At 41.0% G+C, this 21,458-nt stretch overlaps 1 protein-coding gene across 1 annotated transcript; it reads left to right on the plus strand.

The window, feature by feature from the left end:
* Positions 1 to 251: 251 nt before the first annotated feature.
* LOC115270211 (CTD small phosphatase-like protein 2) lies at positions 252 to 14,916 on the plus strand. Its single transcript, XM_029879468.2, has 6 exons — positions 252 to 410; positions 11,229 to 12,703; positions 13,038 to 13,429; positions 13,495 to 13,614; positions 13,683 to 13,785; positions 13,961 to 14,916. The coding sequence occupies exons 2-6, from the start codon at positions 11,234 to 11,236 to the stop codon at positions 14,024 to 14,026; spliced, it is 2,151 nt and encodes a 716-aa protein (XP_029735328.2). The 5' UTR covers positions 252 to 410; positions 11,229 to 11,233; the 3' UTR covers positions 14,027 to 14,916.
* Positions 14,917 to 21,458: the final 6,542 nt, after the last annotated feature.

The following is a 21,458-nucleotide window of genomic DNA, read 5'->3' on the forward strand; positions in this document are numbered from 1 at the left end:
CTAAGCTGAGAAGCAGGCTTTGTCCCAGTGAGGACGTTACGCCAAGAGGAGAGGAAGTTTATGATGTTGTGTATGCTTCGCGAACCATGCCCTTAAGTTTGAACATCACGTTACGCAATCATCGCAATGTACTCAGCCAGCCGCCCAACTCGCTGTCATCCGGTGATGCAAGCCGGCCGCCCTCACCAACACACTCTCGTCCGACATCTGTCGTACGATCGGTTCAGCACGGGCCCGCTGGTGGTGTTTGTGTTGATGTCAGAAAGCGTAGCCATTTTAGAAAATCAAAACAGAGTGAAAATTTCGGTGCACCCATCGGCGGTGCAGGAAAAGTGTTTTTTCGTGCGTGAATATACTGTGAAACCGACAGGAAAATGTTCTAATCGAATGGAAATCGACCGCTGGAGCAGGTGAGTGTCAAGCGAATGGCCGCCGCGGGAAGTAGAGTGGTTATTAAAGCGACAATTCGATCATCTCGAAGCGTCCGAGGAGAGGGCGAAAAGTGTTTTTCAAGCTTACTTCCAAAAAGCCAACCCGCTTCACAGGTGAAAAGGAGTCCGTGATTCGGGTGCGGGTGCCGCGACATTCTGCTGCACGGACTTCGACTGGAGGATGATTCAACTTCTGGTGCAATCGTGATTTGGCTTCAGGGCGAGATTCCACCTGTACACAAAAGTTTGAATTGCTTTGTTTATAATTAAACTTTATTTTGTTTATTGTTTGTAAGCGCCAATGCAAAAGCGTGATGCGAAAAAAGGTACTCCGCGGCGCGCTGATGGCTGAGTGTGCTGCTGTTGCTGTTGATGCGGAAAGTAGTGGGATGCGGCGGATGGCTAAGTGGGTAGAAGATACCTACTCTGGCTGTTGTGATAAAAACACAGAGCTGCACCAAGCGCAAGCATTTTCACTTCTGGCTTGACTGACTGGATTGGCTTTCGCCTACGTGATTTTTCTCGCAAACTCTCTTCTGTGCTTTCTGGTTTTGTTCTGGAAAGCGTTTGTATACCTAGGTTTTTATTATTTTCATGTCTTTATGACAACATTTGCAGAAACTAAAAGGCTAAGGGCACATTATGGTATTAATTTTATTTATATTACTGGTTTAGTACCGTAAAATAGGACAACTTTGATAATGCTGGAGGCAACCTAGATATACCTACACAGATCGAAAAAAGAGTGTAAAATTCTGTGACATATGATGCACATAATTGGAGCGTGGGATATCACAGAAGTTTACAAGACATATCATGTAAATTTCATGAATTATCATGTAAACTTCCATTATATGTCATGTAATTCAGCATGACTCTGAGAGTTTACATGACATATAACATAAATTTACATGATATATCATGTAAACCATCATAACACTAAGTTTACATGACTAAAATGAAGTTTACATGACGTGTAAATCTCATTATTTTTATCTGTGTAAATTATGCATATGAAATTCTAACTCAGAGGTTAGTTTAATTCAAATTTATGTCAAACATTTCAAGCAACAAGAATATGTTATTTACATTATTTATCAACGCTTTCAAACAACTACTTTTTGATCTATGATATGAAGTAAAATTTAAATCTGACCTTGAATCGCTTAGCAAACTGTGTTCTTACGAATTGCAATCGATTGTGAAACGAATCTTTTTGGTCGTCCAGGTGTTTCCGTTAGGTCCCAAACGGAGACCAAGCCCAAGCCGAACCCCAGTCTGGTGGTAATAAGCAGATGGCAGCTTCCGGGGTGGGCGTTCAAGGCCTCTTTAAGTTTCCTGGATCTCATGGTCGTTCGATAGCTGAGTTGGCAGTGGTCAGTCAATGCTTTGACAAGCATAGTTTAACTCTGCTTAGAAACATTTGTTAGATGCTTCACCGCCCTTTGAGATTGACTCAATACAAAACAATTTTGTTTGACGACATGACGCCAAACTATTCCAGTATTCAAATGAGTGTAATCAGTTTCGTACCTTTTAATTGCGGCGGAATTAGAGGGTATTCTGCTTAGAGGGTTCGAAAAGTCGGTACAAGATATTCCAGTATGTATTGTTTGTTCTGAATGGCAGCCAAACAATGAATGCTAAGCTACACCAAACATGTTGGCACTGGAATGGCTAGCTTAGGGCTAATGAAATCATACGATGCTCCAGTACGAGCTAACTCATCGACCATTCCATTTCCAGCGATGAAAGGATGGTCGTATTCTCCGTTTCCTGCCTCTTTTACAACACAGCCATTGACTCACCTCGATATCTCCATAACTTCAGGACTTACAAAGATGTTGTCTTCTGCAAAGTTATTCAGAAGCCCAAAAGCAGCAACTTTTTTGAAGGTGGCATTTTTATACTGCCATGAATCGCATATCTGTCCCATTTGCATAATTTTTCAATTCAATTCAATTTATTTTTCTGTAGTCAATAACACTATTTTAAAGAAAGAACTTAACATTAACAATTCAGAGATTTGGGTAACCTTACAACTGAGAACAATTCAATTTCAATTATAGAGACGTATGTACAGCATTTAGAAATTGCTAGCTATGAGTAGCTTTTTTAGGGAAAACGAATTTAAGATTGAAAAAAACCCTAGATTTCATGATTCTTAACGCTAATATCACAGATGTTGAAGGTGGAGTGCTTCGATGAGCGGATTTGCGGACATCGCACAGGAAGTCCTAAAGGATCTTGTAGCACGTTCGATGCTTGCGTAAATTGTATCGACACCAGCCAGCTTGTGGAGATCATCGGTCGGATACCACGGGTTCAAGTTGTAGACCATCTTGAGCAGCTTGTTCTGCTTCACCTGTAGTCGTTTACGGTGCGATTTGGCGCAGTTGCCCCAAACCGCGGACGCATAGATTAGCATTGGCCGGATGATACACTTGACCACCACCACCTTGTTCTTCACGCGCAGCTTCGATCGGCGACTCAGCAAAGAGTATAGGGCTTTGGTCGACCGATCCACCTTTCCAGCGATGTAGTTTACGTGCTTATCGAACTTGAGCTTCTGGTTAAAAATCACTCCCAAATACTTTACTTCGTCATCCCACGTAGTTTGCTGGCCGTTGACCATGATTGATCGACGTGGGAGATGACGAGCGACTCGTCTCCTGGTGAAGTAGATGGACTGTGTTTTCCCCGCGTTGAGCTTGATCCGCCATTTGCGTTGAAATTCCTCAAGGTTGTTCATTGCCGCTTGTAGGTGAGTGACGACGATGTGCGGGTCTTTGTCTGACGCCAGGAAAGCGGTGACACGATTCACGGCAGTATAGGTGTTCTGGTTTTAGAGATATGGAGGTGAGTTAGGGTGATGCAATATTGATTGATTTATCTTTATTATAGAGACTTTCAGCCCTTGGCTGGTTCGTCTCTTCGTTATGCAATATTGTTGCAATACTTTTTGTGAGTCTTATGATTTATGTATGTATGAGCAAATTATATACATGAGATAGTTTAGTTATTGCATGTTATTCAAACAAATTTACAAGTATGTTTGATGGAATCATCCGAATAGTGGGACAAAAAGCCCAGACAAGTCCCTCCCCCTGGATATTCGATCTTGACGCGATTGAAGGGCTTAACCCATTAGCACTTTAGCGCTAGTTCATTCACCACCGCTTGGACTTTGAGCTAGATATATCTAGTTTACGAGTTGAGCGCAAGTAAAGGAATCGCCGTAAGTGCTAATGGGAACCAAAAGAGTATCCGTTGTGCATCTATCACAAGTCAAAAATAAGTTATAAATCAGCTTGCATAGACCTAATCTTTGCATTCTTTGAATTTTCTCAAATTTAACAATATTTGTTAAATTTAACGTAACGCAAGAGTGGGTAGGGGAGGTCTCTGCGTTACATTCATCATTCATCGCTTGAATTCGTTAGTACACAGGACAGGGGACGCTAAGATAAGTTGACTTACAGCCTTACAGATTAGATTCATTACAATTAGAAAATTATGGACAGATTAGGTAAAGATAAAACTGTTGATTTTAGGAGTTTATATTTGGATTTCTTATTTTTATAGGTTTTGTAGGGATGAATATATAAAAGTTCTTGTACCGACTTTTCGAACCCTCTAAGCTGAATACCCTCTTCGAATGAGTGTAATCAGTTTCGTACCTTTTAATTAAAATTAAATTATTATTAAAAGGTACGAAACTGATTACACTCATTCGAAGATAGAAAAGTTGACAAATAATCATTATCATTTTTATTTTTGACAAAAATCAGTTGACTGAACTTTTTTGTTTTTATATCTTAGACGGTATTATTTCACTGGCTAAAAAAAGCAGGAATTTAGTTACATGTTTCTTTAGGACTTATGACGGTTGACAATGTAAAGAGTTACGGTGGATATAATATTACTTTGGACTGAGATGATCACAGATATGCAGAAGACGACTAGCGAAATTAGGAACACAATTTGATACATTATAGACTATATTTTGACAAATAGGGTTTGACAAATTTCTTTACAATATCGAATGGAAGCTCAAAAAGTGTTATCTAAATCTAACACTAATATGAGAGTTATTTGGGGATGATGCTGGTGCTGTCAATGACTAACATCGGTTATTGACACTATTGGTAATCAGCTTGAAATAATTTTTAGAATGTATTATAAAATAACTGAGGATATTATCTGATTTGGGGAAGCTGTCAGAAAAACTAGTTGCCCATATAGGCTAAAACGCTAGCTCTGGTAGCTGTCTTCGAATAATTTTCAGAAATATCAAATCTTTAAAAATTAGCTACGATAAATTTTTTTGCTCTTTGTATATTTCTTAAGAATAGTACTCTGAAGGCGTTAACATAGACAGCCTTTTTTTTCTCTCTGAATGTTGTCCAGTGACCTCGGAGATTTTCGATTATTGAAATATTGTTCAATTATCAAATCATCTTTGGAGCTTCCATTCGATCAAAACACTATTGCGATGGGAAAAGTTAAAAACAGTATTTTTAAAAACTACTATGACTCAATGTTAATTACTACACACTTTACTCGAGTTGACGACATCGTCTAGTCCACCGTGAGTATTGGTCCTAGTAGGGGGAAAGTTGGGAAAGGGTCCAGGCTTTGCTATTAGCTGTCCTGCAGCTCCACCTGGTCACTCTAAAAAAAACAATTCCAATTCCAATTCCAAGTATGTTGGCTCTAAAAAAGCTACAAAACAGTCACAATGCCAATAATGCTTTCATTACGATTTATGACTATTCTCAAAACCTCAAATTCACCCGCCCTTGCACTGTTCTCTGGTACCGTGGCATCAACTGACTCCAATCAGCTACACACTACACAGTACACAGTATTTTTTCCATCTTTTTACTGAGTTTTCAACAGCAGATTCATCTCGGTACACTCGGTTATCGTATTTACCGTTCACCAGTAACGATATTTACCGTGTATCAGTAACTTTTGACAGTATATTATCTGAGCTCAGTAACTCATTTACAGAATATCCGCAAAAGAAACAACCGAGCGTAGTGAGCAGGGTACGAAAAACGGATCACGCCGAAAAACAAACGCTTTGTCCTAAGCGGTGCATGTCGGTAACAAAGGCGCTCCGCAACAAACGCATGCACACTCAATCTGGGATTGTCTGTTCGGTAATTTATTTTACGGTTTTTGGACCGTAAAATGCGAAAAATACTGACTTTTCAGCATTTTTATTCAACATCACTGATGTTCAGCAATATTATTTGACACTTTACTGAACACAGTAATTATTTGTACTGATATTACCGCAAAATTGAAGATTTACTGAACAGAATCAAAAGTCAGTAAAAAGGAAGTACCGACTTTTCAGTTATGGCTTACTTTTTACTGAGCTTTCGTTAAAACAATAAAAACATCAATCGCTCATGTGCCCCAGCTGTCAAAAATAGAAAAAAAAACGCAAATGAAACTCGGAACATCAGATCTTGAACCCGACGCCGTCTTTCCAGAATGCAGAATGATTTTTCAATTGAAATTCATTCACTCTTGCCGTAAGTATTCGAAACTCCTAGAAAAAACTACCGTTTTCTATAGAAACGGTCTTCCACAAATTGTTTACTTATGTAGCAGCATAGCTGGACCGGACAACTCTGCTGGGGCATGGTTTGCGAAACGGATTCACTTAGCTCAAACACCGCACCAGCAGGATTTTCCAGTAAAGGGTCTTTCTATTTAGGAGCCGAAAAGTCGATCTTGTTCTGCCGGAACTTTTGGGAACGGTACATAGCATTATGGGTTTTCATACCTTTCAAGAGCAAGGACGATTGAATTAGAATTAAAAGATTTATCGAAAATGAGGAAATTATAGCTAGAAGAAACTTTTTTTGAAAAAAAAAAACAAAAAAAAAAAAGATTACCGAAAAGTCAGTAAAAGTTGGATCAACTATTACTGACTAAATCAGTTTTTATTTGACAGCTCGAAAGCTTCGTAGTTTACCGAATTTTCGGTACTTGCAAATTATTACTGACTTAACTCTGCTGTTCAAAAACTCAGTAAAATTTTACCGACTTCGGCAATCAAATCTGAGTGTGTGTCAGGCGATGAGAGTAATAAAACAAACATCGCTTGCCGTGCGTGTGCTGATATTTCGGATTTTCTGCTGAAATTTTCGACCCACATTATCAAATTCATAAACATTTGGACGAAATAGGACTCTTGCAAACCTCAGAGTCTAGTTTCAGTTGTAAAACAATGCGTAAATCATGATGTGAATAGAACGAGACAAATATTCCTACCGTTTTTGTTGTGAACAAACTTGGGAGCGATTTTGTCATTATCTGCTAACGAAAAAACAAAGCGTTGTTGCCGTGCCTTCATTGTTGCCTATTTTTCGCTTGCGTTGGCATATTTTGCGTACACTGGTAGTGAGTTAAATCTGCTGTTGAGAACTCAGTTAAACGATGGGAAAAATACCGAGATGATCTGAGTGTGTAACCTCGGCTCCCTATTCCGGTCATGACATTTGTTTTGAATGGCGTTAACGGAATAAGGAACCGAAAAAGCGACCGGAATCAGGTGATATCACGGTAATAGAATCTACTGAGCCCCGGGGTGGTCCCACCGAGTTTATCAAGCATTTCTGAAAAATATGTCGAAACATATCATCAGCCATACTCCATCTGTAGCATCCGGATCATGATGAACCGTTGGAGGCGTATTCTGCCCATAATCGCATAAGAGTAACATTCGACAAAAGTAGGCAATGGAGAAAATGGAGCCCAAAGATTTAACTTTCAATAGTATGGAAATGAACTTAAATTTTGAAAATTTCCCATAAATTCGTAATCAATCGTTTAGCAATAATATTTTCTACAGCACATCTTATATGCCAGACGAATTGTCAGAAAATAAATCGGACCTGATTATGATTGATGACACGCTTTAAAGCCAGTCCATTTTTCCAGTGTGACTGTTATGCGGTCACATTGGTCAATGAGACAAAATTACTTGGTATTTTTTTCATAAATCCTCGAACAAACTTGATTTTTTTATTCAGGTAGTCTAAAGTACTTGTAATTTGATGGTGATCCCCGATATTAACTCAATACCAGCAAAATATGCAAATGGTACAAATATGCAGTTATGGGCAGTATTAAACTGTAAAAAGGTGATATCACAGAGAAACAGACGTCACACTCTGATCTCTTCCCGCATAATCACGAACTGTAAATTGAACGTTTTTCATACTGTAGATGACCATAAACAATTATCATTTAACCAATTCTCAGACTGTTTGAGATAACCATTCCATGAACAGATTTGCCAGTTTGACAAATGGTAAGCCGCCAAATTACAGTATGTGGAATAGGCGGTTAAGATAGGTTACCATAAAAAATCGCTCGTTTTCTCGAACAAATTTTTCGCAATACAGTAAAGGAAACAGTCAATGTATTATCCAGTTTTTAAGACAACTCACTGCATGTCAAATGGTTAGAGAACAATTCAACAATAAATCTGCAGGAAAAACGCACACTATATGTGTTACTATTGATTTAAGGTTTTCCATGGTTTTTTAAGCAAATAATATATGGGTCTACTGATGATTTATTTATTATACAGTACATATTTGCCATCATATTTATATTGTGGATAATCAAGACGATTTACCTTCATGCAAAGACATCCTCGCATCATATCCCGCGCATCCGGGTCATTCCGAGAGCAGTGATGACTGCTGAAGTTCTCCGACTCGCGATGCATCTTATCGTACGCCCGGCAGCACATACGGCGATTAAAGCTGTGAACATTCCTGGTTGGCAGCGGATTTCTAATGGAAAGAGACACAATTCCACCGGCATCAGGACGAATCCTTCGCTTCTCCCGGATTGTGCGAAACATTCTCCAGTTGCAATTTCGGGCATGATGCTATTGAATTCCTTTGAATTCAAGATCGTGAATTCTGTAAAACAATATTCATGTACTGAGATAAAGCACCAAAAAAAGCAAAATAGAATTATCATTCAAAACTTACCATTTTATTTTTCCAGTTATTTCAAATTGCTTACCGCGGTGATCAGTTTGAGTTTTTAGTTTGTTTTCGCTCAGGCGGATAACAGAAAAGTTTTTTTTCGTTTTTTCTACAAAACTGCAAACTGCGGCGTTTGATTGGTACATACACCAATGTGTGCAACTATTTGGCAAACTGTTGAGTTTAAGTGGCATACAGTGTAATACCCATGTATGAGTGTGTTGCGCAAATATAATCACAAACCGTTTGACAAATGGTCATTCCAGTTTGCCACCATGTTTCACAAGCTTTCATCGCTATATGTTTTGACAATTTCTACACAATATGACATATTGTTACAACTTGGTATGGGTTACGTAGACCGTTCTTTATGATCGAATGCCGGAGTTTCATAGTTTTCAACAGAAAAGCACCTGTTCGTGATACAGTAACAGTGACAGATAAAAGAGACATACTGTTTGGACCTTAATGCAAACTGTATTTTGCTATGCGGGTTCTCATCGACCACCTTTTATATGGTTGATTCAAATATTCAGAGGTTGGTAAATTGACCATTCGCGGCGCTGGCATTGTTTTTGCTCCTGTTTAACATTTGCTCACTACCGCCACCTAGTGGTGGCCCGTCCAAACACAGTACTTAAGCCTGGAACACATAGCGTCCGTTCCGTCGAGGTTTGCGTTTTTTTGACAGTTTTCCCATAGGAAATGTGTCAAACTACTGTCACGCACACGCAAACGTATGCATTGTGTGGGGCACTTTATAGCATTGGGTAATAGCGTTTTCGTGACGATGTTTTTCAATGAAATTTGTTCTTAGTGTGACCTCTATTTCTCTGTGGTAATATGTTTCACTAGAGAACATTACATTACATAAACTAAAACGAAACGCATTCACTTTAATACCGTTAAACTCCTTAATCTTAGCCAGGGGATAAATTATTTGTTTCTACAATAACAATTTTGCAAACAGCGTTGATATTATGTTTCCTAGCCTATTTTGATGGAGGAGCGCAGAGAGCACGATGGGCGGACCAGGTGGAGCGTGATCTGCACGGTAAAAAATCTGCACTCTGATATGAACAGATTGGCACTTGAATTCGCACAACTGTCCAAACAGTTTGTTATCATCTAAATATCATTTGAAAAAGAACATCCAATGCCTCTTCAGTTTTACTGCACGATAAAAATTCTGAACGCTGGATGGAATGGAAAAATCCCTTAACTATTCAACGTCCCAATCAACATGATTAGAAATTCTTTTCCTTTTAAATCGTAATGCTGTCAGTTTTGATTTGAGAACCAAAACAAACCCACCGAAGAAATAAACTGAAAATCACTTCGATTTGCACTAATGTACAAAGCAATACAATCCAAAGTGGAAAGCTGTTGATTTGGTAATGACTGTTTTGGGCATGAAAGTAAATATAGATGACAGGTAGTAGAAAGTGTTTCGCTTCGATTCGCATCTCATCATCAGATGTAAAGTAGTGTAGTGGTAAAGCAGAAGACCATGAATCTCAAGGTCCTGGTTCGAATCTTGGTGCTGCGGGGGGTACACTTTTTTATTTTTTATTTTGAAATCAAAATATTGTCAACAACGAATTGAAGTGCACTTCCAGTAAAACTGAAGAGGCATTGGATGTTCATTTTCAAATGATATTTAGATGATAACAAACTGTTTGGACAGTAGTGCGAATTCAAGTGCCAATCTGTTCATAGCAGAGTGCAGATTTTTTACCGAAACACTTTCTACTACCTGTCATCTATATTTACTTTCATGCCCAAAACAGTCATTACCAAATCAACAGCTTTCCACTTTGGATTGTATTGCTTTGTACATTAGTGCAAATCGAAGTGATTTTCAGTTTATTTCTTCGGTGGGTTTGTTTTGGTTCTCAAATCAAAACTGACAGCATTACGATTTAAAAGGAAAAGAATTTCTAATCATGTTGATTGGGACGTTGAATAGTTAAGGGATTTTTCCCTTCCATCCAGCGTGCACAATTTTTACCGTGTGGCGAGCATTGGTGGGCGTGACCGACGTTGGAGAGCTGCAGCTGCAAATCGAGTTTTATGGCGGCAAATTGTTGATTCAGTGTTATCATGAATTTGATGTTGTAGGGTTGGGAGGCTGTCTCTCATACAAATGAAACACAATTCTTTCTATAACTCGGGAATGGTGCCTGACCGAAGATCATTGGGCAGAATGATCACCATGCCCTTTTGTCAAACAAGTTGTACTTTTTTTTCTTTTGAAAATAGGCTATTCTTACAAGTCACACTGTTACTTAATTTATTGGGGGCTAAACTGAAAAAAAACGTATATTCTTTAAAATGGCATTGTTTTGTAGTTTGTGGTGGTCAAATTGACACCACACTGATAAAAAAGTTGGTTGACAACCAAATTGCTAACTTTATCTGAGATTTTTCCTTCGTTTAAAGATAGGTTGTTCTTTCACTCTTATAATACAAATGTTTCACAAATTTCTATTAAAGATCAAATTTATTCATGCAACTAAAACTCAAACTGAATATTTCTCAAGAAAGGAGCACATTTTGTTAATTCCCAGATTAGAAAGTATGTTGGTGAAAGCACGGATGTGATGATCGACAATGCGTTCTAAGCATTTCAAAAGAAAAGGTTCAAGGGATGGGTTTGAAGTTCTTTTTTCCCTATTTTCATACGATTGATCGAATGCTACGAAACAATTTTATTTGTTTGGCACATATATTCGTATCTATAAATATTTCATTTTTTTCCTCCCCTCAGGCACCATGTGGTTAAGGAGCGAATCCAGAGACCGAAGGCTGCGTTCGAGCAGTTCTCGAATAACCGTTAAGAATAAAAGGCACGCCAAGGCACAGCAGAAAATCAAACGCAGTCCCTCTGGAGATGTGATTCCAGCGCGACGACGGAGCACGCATCTCCAGCTCCCGGTCGGGGGCGCAAATCGGTGTCGCCCGGTCGGCAACGCCATCGGGGCCTCCACACGTTCCGGCGGCAACCGGGTCAGTCCCAAGCGGACATTGAAAGGTGGCCGGCGAATCAACAAGTTGGCGACGTCATTGAGTGGCGACGACGACGAAGAAGCAATCTCGGAGGATTGCAAGGAAAACTGCTGGCAGGATAGCAATGATCTCACCCTTTTCGATTCTAGCGTCAGTCTTAAGAATCAGTATGAAAGCACTAATTTATTCGCGAAGAAGGGCGACGAAATCGGGTCGCCCGATGATTGTATCAATCAGTTTGGAGTAATAAGTTTCGATTCGGGCAAATCGGCAGCGGCGGGGACGATTACCTCGACGACGGTGGAACCACTCAAATCGAAGTGCATCACCGAATGTGATAGTACAACGGAAATTGGTTGCGATCCAAGTTACCCATCCACTTCGGGGAATTGCAGTAGGCGCCTTCTCAAAAGTCCGCTTGAGCATGCAACGCCTGCTTCGTTGCAGGACATCGTTGTTCCAGAGGTGGATTCTACAACCGATACGATTCCAGATACCACTAACGATCTAGTGTCAGCAGTGGCCACAAACATCATATCCGTGTTTCCCCCGTCAGCATCTTCTTCGTTGTCTTCGACGTCGTCGTCTTCATCCTCGTCTTCGTCATCTTCCTCATTGTCCTCCACTTTCCAGCCGACCGGCTACAGCAGCTGCTCGTCCGTGTCCGGAGCCGATGAGCAACCGGCCTCCAGCAGCTACTCGCCTAATGCGGCCGCGACGGATTTGATCTCAATGTTCGACGACGAACACTATCGGAATTCGGCCGAACTTTGCCAGTACACCGATTTCCTGCCGTACAATACGTTGTTTACGCAAGCCCTGCTCAGTTGTGGCGACGTTTCCAGCCTCAATATCAACTGCAATCAAGTACTCAACGAGAGCATGACCACCGGGATGAATGACGGCACCGGGTTTCTCTCCTCGATCAATCCGACGGCCATCGAGAATCTGAAGGCGTTAACCAATTTTCAGAGCATGAATACTTCCGTCGAGGATGCCGCCGGTGGACCCAGCTCGAGTGGGGTCTACCTAACGGAAATTGGCAATCGCGGAAATGAACAACAACTATCTGGTGCTAGCGGAGGTGGTGGGGGTCACATGGTACACGGCGGACACGCGGAAGGCGAATCGCTAATTCACAACATCGAATGCAATGAAACGATTCCCATGTGTGGCGGCGATGATTGCGATGGAAGCGGAATGCAGCTGGAATCCGATGAGTGCATGGAGATAGAGGTAGGTTTCATTTACCATTCTATATTTATTTTATTTTTTTTTTTGAGAAATTTTCCAAATAAAGTAGTTTAATCATACATCGTGAGGTGCATTTTATGCATTTTTTTGCTTTAACCCCTTCGGGACGACTTTTTTCACCAACCTCGCCGCTGTAGAACGCGTCAGCGAGGTGCAAATGACCCAACCGTCCTGAAAGGGTTAAAGCTATTCCTTTCTAATTACCTACTTAACAAAAAACAATACAATTATTCTGTAAAAAATAAAAAACCACTACTATGAATTTTCCTTTGAACCGTATTCGATGTATGTATTTTCATGACATTCTTCCCCGCAGGAATCCAACGACAGTCAGCACGAGCATGTCACCTGGGAATCGTTCGATCCGTACGTATTCATCAAACATCTGCCCCCGTTGACGTGCGAGATGCGTTCCAAGTGCCCCGCGCTGCCATTGAAGACTCGCTCCAGTCCGGAGTTCAGTCTGGTGCTTGATCTCGACGAGACGCTGGTCCACTGCAGCTTGCAGGAGCTGTCCGATGCCAGCTTCAAGTTTCCGGTGCTATTTCAGGAGTGTAAATACACGGTTTTCGTGCGGACGCGACCATTCTTCCGCGAGTTTCTCGAGAAGGTTTCGCAGATATTTGAAGTCATTCTGTTTACTGCCTCCAAGCGGGTCTATGCGGATAAGCTGCTTAACTTGTTGGATCCTGAGCGACGACTGATCAAGTAATGCTTTTGTTTGGTAGCCTAGGAAGTGTTTCAACTGATCAAGTTTTCTCCCGTCATTTCAGATATCGTCTATTTCGAGAGCACTGTGTACTAGTCAATGGCAACTATATCAAAGACTTGACCATACTAGGGAGAGATCTGTCCAAGACGATCATCATTGACAATTCTCCGCAAGCATTTGGGTAAGTTTCGAATTACTCGTGAAATTCAAGCGCACAGTATGTATATTGGACACTATTCGCTGTTTCAGATATCAACTTGAGAATGGTATCCCCATAGAGAGCTGGTTCACGGATCCGAGCGATTCCGAGTTGATGAAGATTTTACCATTCTTGGAACGACTTGCTGAAATGGTTAGTATACGCATTCTGATCAAGTTGGGACAAACCTATGTCGCATTGGGGCAGGTTGTGACATTGTTATTATTGTCGTTATTTTGATTTAGTGGTCTTGCACTTGTACGGTACACATTCGTTTAAGGGAAACAAATGCTTACTTATTTTTCGAATTATTTGCTTAATATTTCAGCGAGAAGATGTTCGTCCTCACATCCGAGAAAAGTATCGCCTTTTTTCGTACTTACCACCGGACTAAGTTTGCACGAGGCAAGCCACCTCAAATACTTGGATAGCTAAACTGATTGTGCATCTCCCTAGGCAAGTCGTTTCTATTGTTTTATCTACACCAGACCGGGTGTAGACGCTAAATTGAAACATTAAACTAAGCAAATCGACTAGATAAACAAAAGATTTACCTAAAACCATAAACACATACACATTTAGACAAAAAAAATGTACACCAAAACAGCGTGAATAACTCTACCTAAACAAATTTCGATAAACACAACCACACATGGCATAAATTTCTAGAAATTTAAGCGTCTAGATGTTGCAAAATCAAGAAAAATCACAAGTATAACAGATAACCGTACAGTACAGAAATAATTTTTAAGCGTAAGATTAATTACCGAGAACAGATCGAGCAAATTAGAGTTTTCCCTTGACCCAATTGTAACAGTTACTGTTTTTCACCTAGTTTACAGTGGGTTTAAAATCCTTGAAAAAACACTAAAAAATTAACAATTGTAAGTTGACTAATGGAACAAAGCAAACGTTAGCGTAGAATGCAATATGATAAAAGTAATCTATACAAAACAAAATATTTAACTAGAATCGTAGAAATGAAATTTGCAAAACAAAATAAAAACAATACTAAAAGAGAAAAAAGAAAGCAACACTTTACACTGAATTCTTGAAAGATTAAGTTGTGAGCATATATCATTGTTTATATTGTCTTATACAAAGCGAACATTATTGTTATAAATAATTTGATATTATTTTTATTTATTGAATAATTGTGTGTATCATTGCTGTATGATATGATTATTTTAAGATGATCAAATTATATATCGTTGTATTGTGTACAGAAAACATGAACATTGAATCTTGGAACAAAACATACATCAAAACATTTTCGAAACAGTTCTTATTATCTACCATTATTCGATGGGAAAAGAATGTCCATGTTTTGTGAACAGGTTCGTTGAGTTCCTTCCTATTCCAAAAAAAAGAGCTTAACACGCTTCCTGGTTTTTACTGTTGTTCCATACGCTGAGTTCCTCTTTTTGGTGGTCTGCCGTTAATAGTAGCACGAAATCGTCGTCTTTAAAGAAAATTGTAGCATTCAACATGACAATCGTATTCGGAGTCTGGCTTTGACTCATAACGGTGTTGCATAGGCGGACGTTATTTGGCGTCATCGCTTCCCAAAGCGGATTCAATGTGACACAAATGAGTGCAACAGACAACATGTGTCTCGGAAACAAGGACCATTTCTTTTTCGAATATTGTGGCGACCCTGTGCCTCTAAGGCATATTTTTTAGACGAATACAAACTCCTTTTATTCCCCTAACAATTGCTTGGAACAGTTTTGACAGAAAGTCAACAACATGAAAATACAAAATGAAAATGTCTTAAAAAAGCAGTTAAGCCGTCTTTTTCAATGATTAATATCACATTCTTGTTGCTTCCGATGGTACCAATTTCTAGTAGGTTCATGGTACCGATGGTAGCAATGCTGTCATAACTATTCTATGCAAGCAAGCAAGACTGGAGCTCATTAGGACGTAGCGACGACAGAGGCAAGTTCAGAGGATCAATATTCGAAGGCACACGGTATTAAGTGGAGCCCCCATGGTGACTTGTGACTTGACGGTACTAATAGAAATACACTAGAACGCCAATGGCGCTCTACTCAGTTTTCCCTCTTTAATTATTTTAATAACTTTAGCTGTAATAATTGATTATGTTTAAGTGCCCATCTTGTAGAGTACCTTTGGTAAACAAAATTTATTTGGAACTCGCTACTGACGCTGTAAGGGCGAGGCAAACTAGATGTTAGTCACATGAACAGTCGCGACATTGGATTTCTGTGGCTGGTTATTCTAATACGGTACTTCTATGAAAAACTAATAAACAATAAAATTTAAACAAATAAAAACACAGACAAGTTCACGCGGTTCTTTCTCAATTTGTGAATATTTTGTACCCTGCTTGGTAGAGTCGATGTTAGTCTGACCACTATCTGGCAGGGAATGATATTATCAGCAAATTGAGACGAAAACAGCGTTTTTCGAGCAACCGATCATCATTTTATTACTTTTCCTGTGAGAAATATTTATCGGTCGTTGTTGTTGTCTACGATCAAGGATAGCCGAAAACTAGAAATCACCTTTTTCATTGAATGCAACTTTATCGCCTGCAAAGTTACCGCGATAATTAGCAGAAGCCAAATAACAAAAATTTACCGCCAACGGGATTCGAACCTACGCCCTCTACAAAAACGTGTTCTACCGGGTCTGAATTTATCGCACGTCTGTTTTCGCTGATAATGCGTATGAGAGAGAGTTTTCTATTATCGCGATTCTGATCGATAATATCAATCCCTGATATCGGGTGATGGTCAAACTGTTCATGAAACTTCTCTCCATCAACAAAGCACGGTACCGGCGGCCGCCACGGTACAGCCAAGACCGACAAAAAGAAGTAGGTATGTTAGGCGTAAGTGTGTTCGATGTGCTCTCTCTATAGGTAGAGGATTGCTGGGATACAGTGAAAGCAGCCACCAACGACGTAGTCTAGGGCACGGTCGGGTCGGGACAGTGATATGAAGTCGACGGAACGAATGGTTCGACGAGGAGTGTAGGGGAACAAAGCCCAAAATGCCAAGATGGGGTAAAATGGCCCAACTCATAAAATCATTCCTCAATGGGACTTGATCATTACTATAGGTGAATGGTGTCAAGATATGTTTGCATCGAACATTCTTGTAGAAGCTAGGCCACCAAACCTACGAAAAATCTTTTGATTTCCCAATGAAAACTGGCAACTTCCGGTTTTTCGTGCTTGCAATTAAAGTTTTCTGGTGATTTTATTACCAGCCAAATGTTTCCAACGAGATTGAGGCACATGTTGACGCATGGTTGTTGATGTCTACGCTTTCCATGTTAGGGGTCATTCAAATATTACGATCATCGTTTTGCGGGGAGGGGGATAACACCCCATTTATTGAGTATACGAAAACAGCGTGACCGAGGGAGGAAAGGAGTCGGAAATGCCCGAAAACTGATGGACGTAATTTTTGAATGTTTTCATGAAGTGGCATCTTACACCATGGCAGATGGTCTTTTTGCACCACTTCCGTTTTACGAATCAGTTTTTAAAATCACTAAAAATTGATGAAAGTGCAATAGTTTAGTGAATAGTTTTGCTGAAGTATCGAGCAAATATTGTCTAGTTGCTGTTACCACTTTGAAAGACTAACAAATGAGGCTAATTAATTTCTTATGGTGATGTTGATTAAAACCATCGATGATGGACCGACCACCGGCCTAGATTTCAATGGAAGCCATGGAGGCCAACCAATCCAGAACGCCTTAAATTTATTTCATCTTATGCAAGGATAAGAAGTATTACTCAAGTGTACTCAGGTTTATAACGTTCTTGATATAGGTTTAGGGGTCATTCAAATATGACGTCCATCGTTTAGGGGGGAGGGGGGGTCTGAGAAAGTGTGACACTCCATGTATAAGGTATACAAAATAGCGCGACAGAGGGGGGAGGGGGGGGGGTCTAAAATTCCCGAAAAATGATGGACGTCATATTTGAATCGGCCCTTATGCAAACTCCGCCAAGAATGTTGTTGATTGTTACTCCTGGTTCGTGGGTTGGTTTAGGCGCACAGACCCCGATTTCTTTCCAAGGCAATCACTATTTGGCAAACTATCTGAGAACTTTTGAACTGGCACTTCTTCCTGGGTAGATTCACTACACAATCGTCTTTAGCAAAAATGATACACTTTATTTTTAAGCGATTATTAACTCAGGCAAAACCTTTTTATTTTGAGACACGCGAATAGCTAAGCACACAACTTTATTGCCTTACGTATGGTTGGCTACTAACTGCCGGTTGTTTTGCTGGATATCTATTGTACAGGTCGTCAGTCAGTGTTGTTTTAATCTGTGTTATCAATGTGTTGTATGAGTGTTAAAACTGTGTATAGTGGTGTTCAAATAATTTTTGTGTATAACAGTTTTAGTTTTACGTGTTTGTACATAGGCCTAAGTTTTAATCCATTTCAAACAATAGTTCAATATTAACTAAATAATCTAATTAGCCAACATTACCGGCCCTCTTGAACTAGCTTCAAAGAATCCATTTTACAATATTCGATTCTTAAATCTACTAACTCGAATCCTCTCTGGAGCCACCATCTGGCTTTGTAGATGTCGTGACTCGGCCATCCAGGTCATCATCCGTGGGTAACGGGCAAACACGATTCACCGCCCGCTTGTACACTCCAACAGCCGTCTTTACCGTCACAACACGCACGACTCCGTCTGGACCGGGGTGTAGGCCAGTGATTCTTGCCAATGGCCAACATAGTGGAGGCATGTTATCCTCGCGTAGCACGACGATGCTGCCGATTTGGAAAAGGTTGACCGGCAGGCTCTTCGTTGTCATTTGCAGCTGTGTCAAATACTGCTTGCTCCACCGTTGCCAATAGCACTGGAACATTTGCTGTATTTGCTGGTAGTGGTCAAGGCGGTTTGTGGGAATTGATATTAGATTGGGCTCAGGAATTGCTTTCATGACGGAGCCTATCAAAAAATGTGCGGGGGTTAGCGCTTCAAATTCAGTGGGGTCGTCTGATAGTGGAGAGAGAGGTCGTGAGTTCAAAGCAGCAGTAATTTGAACCAAAAGGGTGGCGAAGTTATCGTAACTCAACTGCTTAAGGCCGATATCTTTTTTGAGCGAAGTTTTTACAGAGCGTACGGCGGCTTCCCATAATCCTCCAAAGTTGGGAGCACGTGGGGGAATAAACTGCCATTTGATTCCTTGCTGCGCCAGCTCGTTGCTAATGGTGGTGAGACTGTTCGGGTTATTCAGCATGTCGTAGAGAGATTTGAGTTCGTTGCAAGCCCCCGAGAAATTCTTGGCATTATCCGAGTGTATTTCGGCAGGGACTCCTCGATAACCGATGAACCTTCTTAATACAGAGAGAAAGGCAGCGGTAGATAGGTCGCCCGCGATTTCAAGGTGCATCGCCTTTGTTGTGAAACAAACAAATACTGCAATGTAAACCTTTTGAGGAGCTGCATTTCGACGTGACGGTCTCAAGTAGAATGGCCCACAATAATCTACACCGGTTATCAAGAATGGTCGTCCAGGGCGAACACGACTGGCCGGTAGCTGTCCCATTGGCTGTTGAATCGGAATTGGGTTGGCTCGAAAGCATTGAACACATTTCCGAAGTACAGTGTTGACGACGCGCTTGCCATGTATGGGCCAAAACTCCTGTCGTATTTCGGACAACGTGAGTTGGGGTCCGCTATGGAAATTTTGACAATGGAAGAAGCGGATAACCAAATCCGTGAAGGGATGATTATTCGGTAGAACAGCGGGATGTTTAACTGTGTAGGCTTCTTGTGATAAGCGTAGACGCCCTCCAACTCGGAGGACACCGTCGACATCTAGAAATGGGTAGAGTCTTTTCAAGCTGGATTTGTTGTCGACTCGCCGATATTGCTGCAGTGTTTTAAGTTCGTCCGGAAATCTTTCACTCTGGGCAATTCGCGTCAACACCATTTTTGCAGCCTGTAATTCTTCAGGATCCAGAGTTGCTGAACGTTTTCTGTTGTTTGGGTTTCGACAGTTGTACGCAAACCTGCGACAGTATGAAACGATCCTAAGCAATGACAGCAAGGAAGAGCGAAGACTGAACAGTTCATTGGGAGCATCGGCGACTGTAACTTTATGAACAGTTTTGCGAACTTCTAACTGTTCTTCGTGATGATTGTAGTCCTCGGCTGCACTGGGCCAGGTATCTTCACTATTACGCAGCCATGGAGGTCCTTGTTTCCACAACTGACTATTCAGAAATTCCTCGATCGCCATTCCGCGGGACACTAGGTCAGCTGGATTTTCTTTCCCTGACACATGTCTCCAAGAATGTGCATGTGTGTTAGTCTGAATCGTCGATACTCTGTTGGCCACGAAGGTCTGCCATGAGTTTGGAGGAGCTCGTAGCCAGTGTAAGACAATTGTACTGTCAGTCCAGAAAATCGAGCGGACGTTTTCCAAAGACAGGGCTTTGATTACCTTCGAATGCAATATGGCTGCTTCCTTGGCAGCGCAAAGCTCAAGCCGTGGCAGCGTCAGTCTCTTCAGTGGAGCGACGCGAGATTTCGATGCGATGAGTTCAATCCGAACATTTCCAGCTTCATTGGTCGTTCGCACGTATAAACACGCACCGTAAGCCAATGTGGAAGCGTCAGCGAAACAATGAAATTGGACATCTATCCAATTTGAAACAAATGCAAATCGGCTAATACGCAGCTCGGAAATTTTATCCAGATGAGAATAGAACGCCTTCCACTTTCTCTCTATGTCCGCTGGAACTGGCGCATCCCATCCAGAGTTGAGTAATGCGAGCTCTTGCATCAGCATTTTAGCTACTATAATCACTGGTGATATCAATCCCAGAGGATCGAAAAGTTTGGCAATAGATGAGAGAATGTTTCGTCTTGTCCAAACTTGCTCGCACTGTGGTGCGTCGAAAATAAATCGTAGTTGGTCCGTACCGGGTTCCCAAGTGATTCCCAGAGTTTTCACCTTTTCATCCGGGCTAATTTCGAAAGAAATCGACAAATTTGTTCCTAGTTGATCGGGGGGAATAGCTGCAAGGACTTCTGGACGATTAGAACACCATTTGCGTAGAGAAAATCCTCCTTTCTTCATAAGACAGTCGAGGTCCGTTTGAAGCTGAATGGCTTCGTCTATGCTGGGTGCTCCACCGATGTAGTCATCCACATAAAAATCGTACACGATAGCGTTAGCAGCCTCTGGGTATTCATTGCCTTCATCTACTGCGAGTTGATGCAGTGCACGTATAGCCAGGAACGATGAAGGTGTCAATCCGTATGTGACCGTTGATAATTCAAAAACCTTTACAGGTTCATCAGGTGAAAACCGAAAAAAGATGCGCTGCAATCCGGTATCGTCATTATGTACACGCACCTGTCTGTACATCTTCTCGACATCGCCAACTAGTGCCACTTCATGCTTCCGGAATCGCAGAAGAAGGCTGAGGAGCTCATCTTGAACCATAGGACCCTTTAGCAGAGCGTCGTTCAACGAGTAGCCGCTGTCCGTGCTGGCGGAGCCGTCGAAAACCACGCGAACTTTAGTTGTAGTGCTGGATTCCTTAAGCACGGCATGGTGGGGCAAGTAATACTCTCTTTTCGGAATCTTTGCGCCTGTCTCCTTTAGAAGTTCCTCTTCAGTTACTTCCCTCATATGACCAAGAGTTAAGTATTCCTGCATAAATGCATTGTATTGTAGACGCATCTCTGGGTTCCGTTCTAACTGCTTTTCCAGGTTCCTGAACCTTGCTAACGCTACTGAACGAGAATCTCCTAGCATTTGATGGAAATTGACGTGTTTTGGTAATCGCACTACGTATCG

This window comes from Aedes albopictus, chromosome 2, assembly GCF_035046485.1.
Source record: "Aedes albopictus strain Foshan chromosome 2, AalbF5, whole genome shotgun sequence".
Taxonomy (NCBI): Eukaryota; Metazoa; Arthropoda; class Insecta; order Diptera; family Culicidae; genus Aedes; species Aedes albopictus.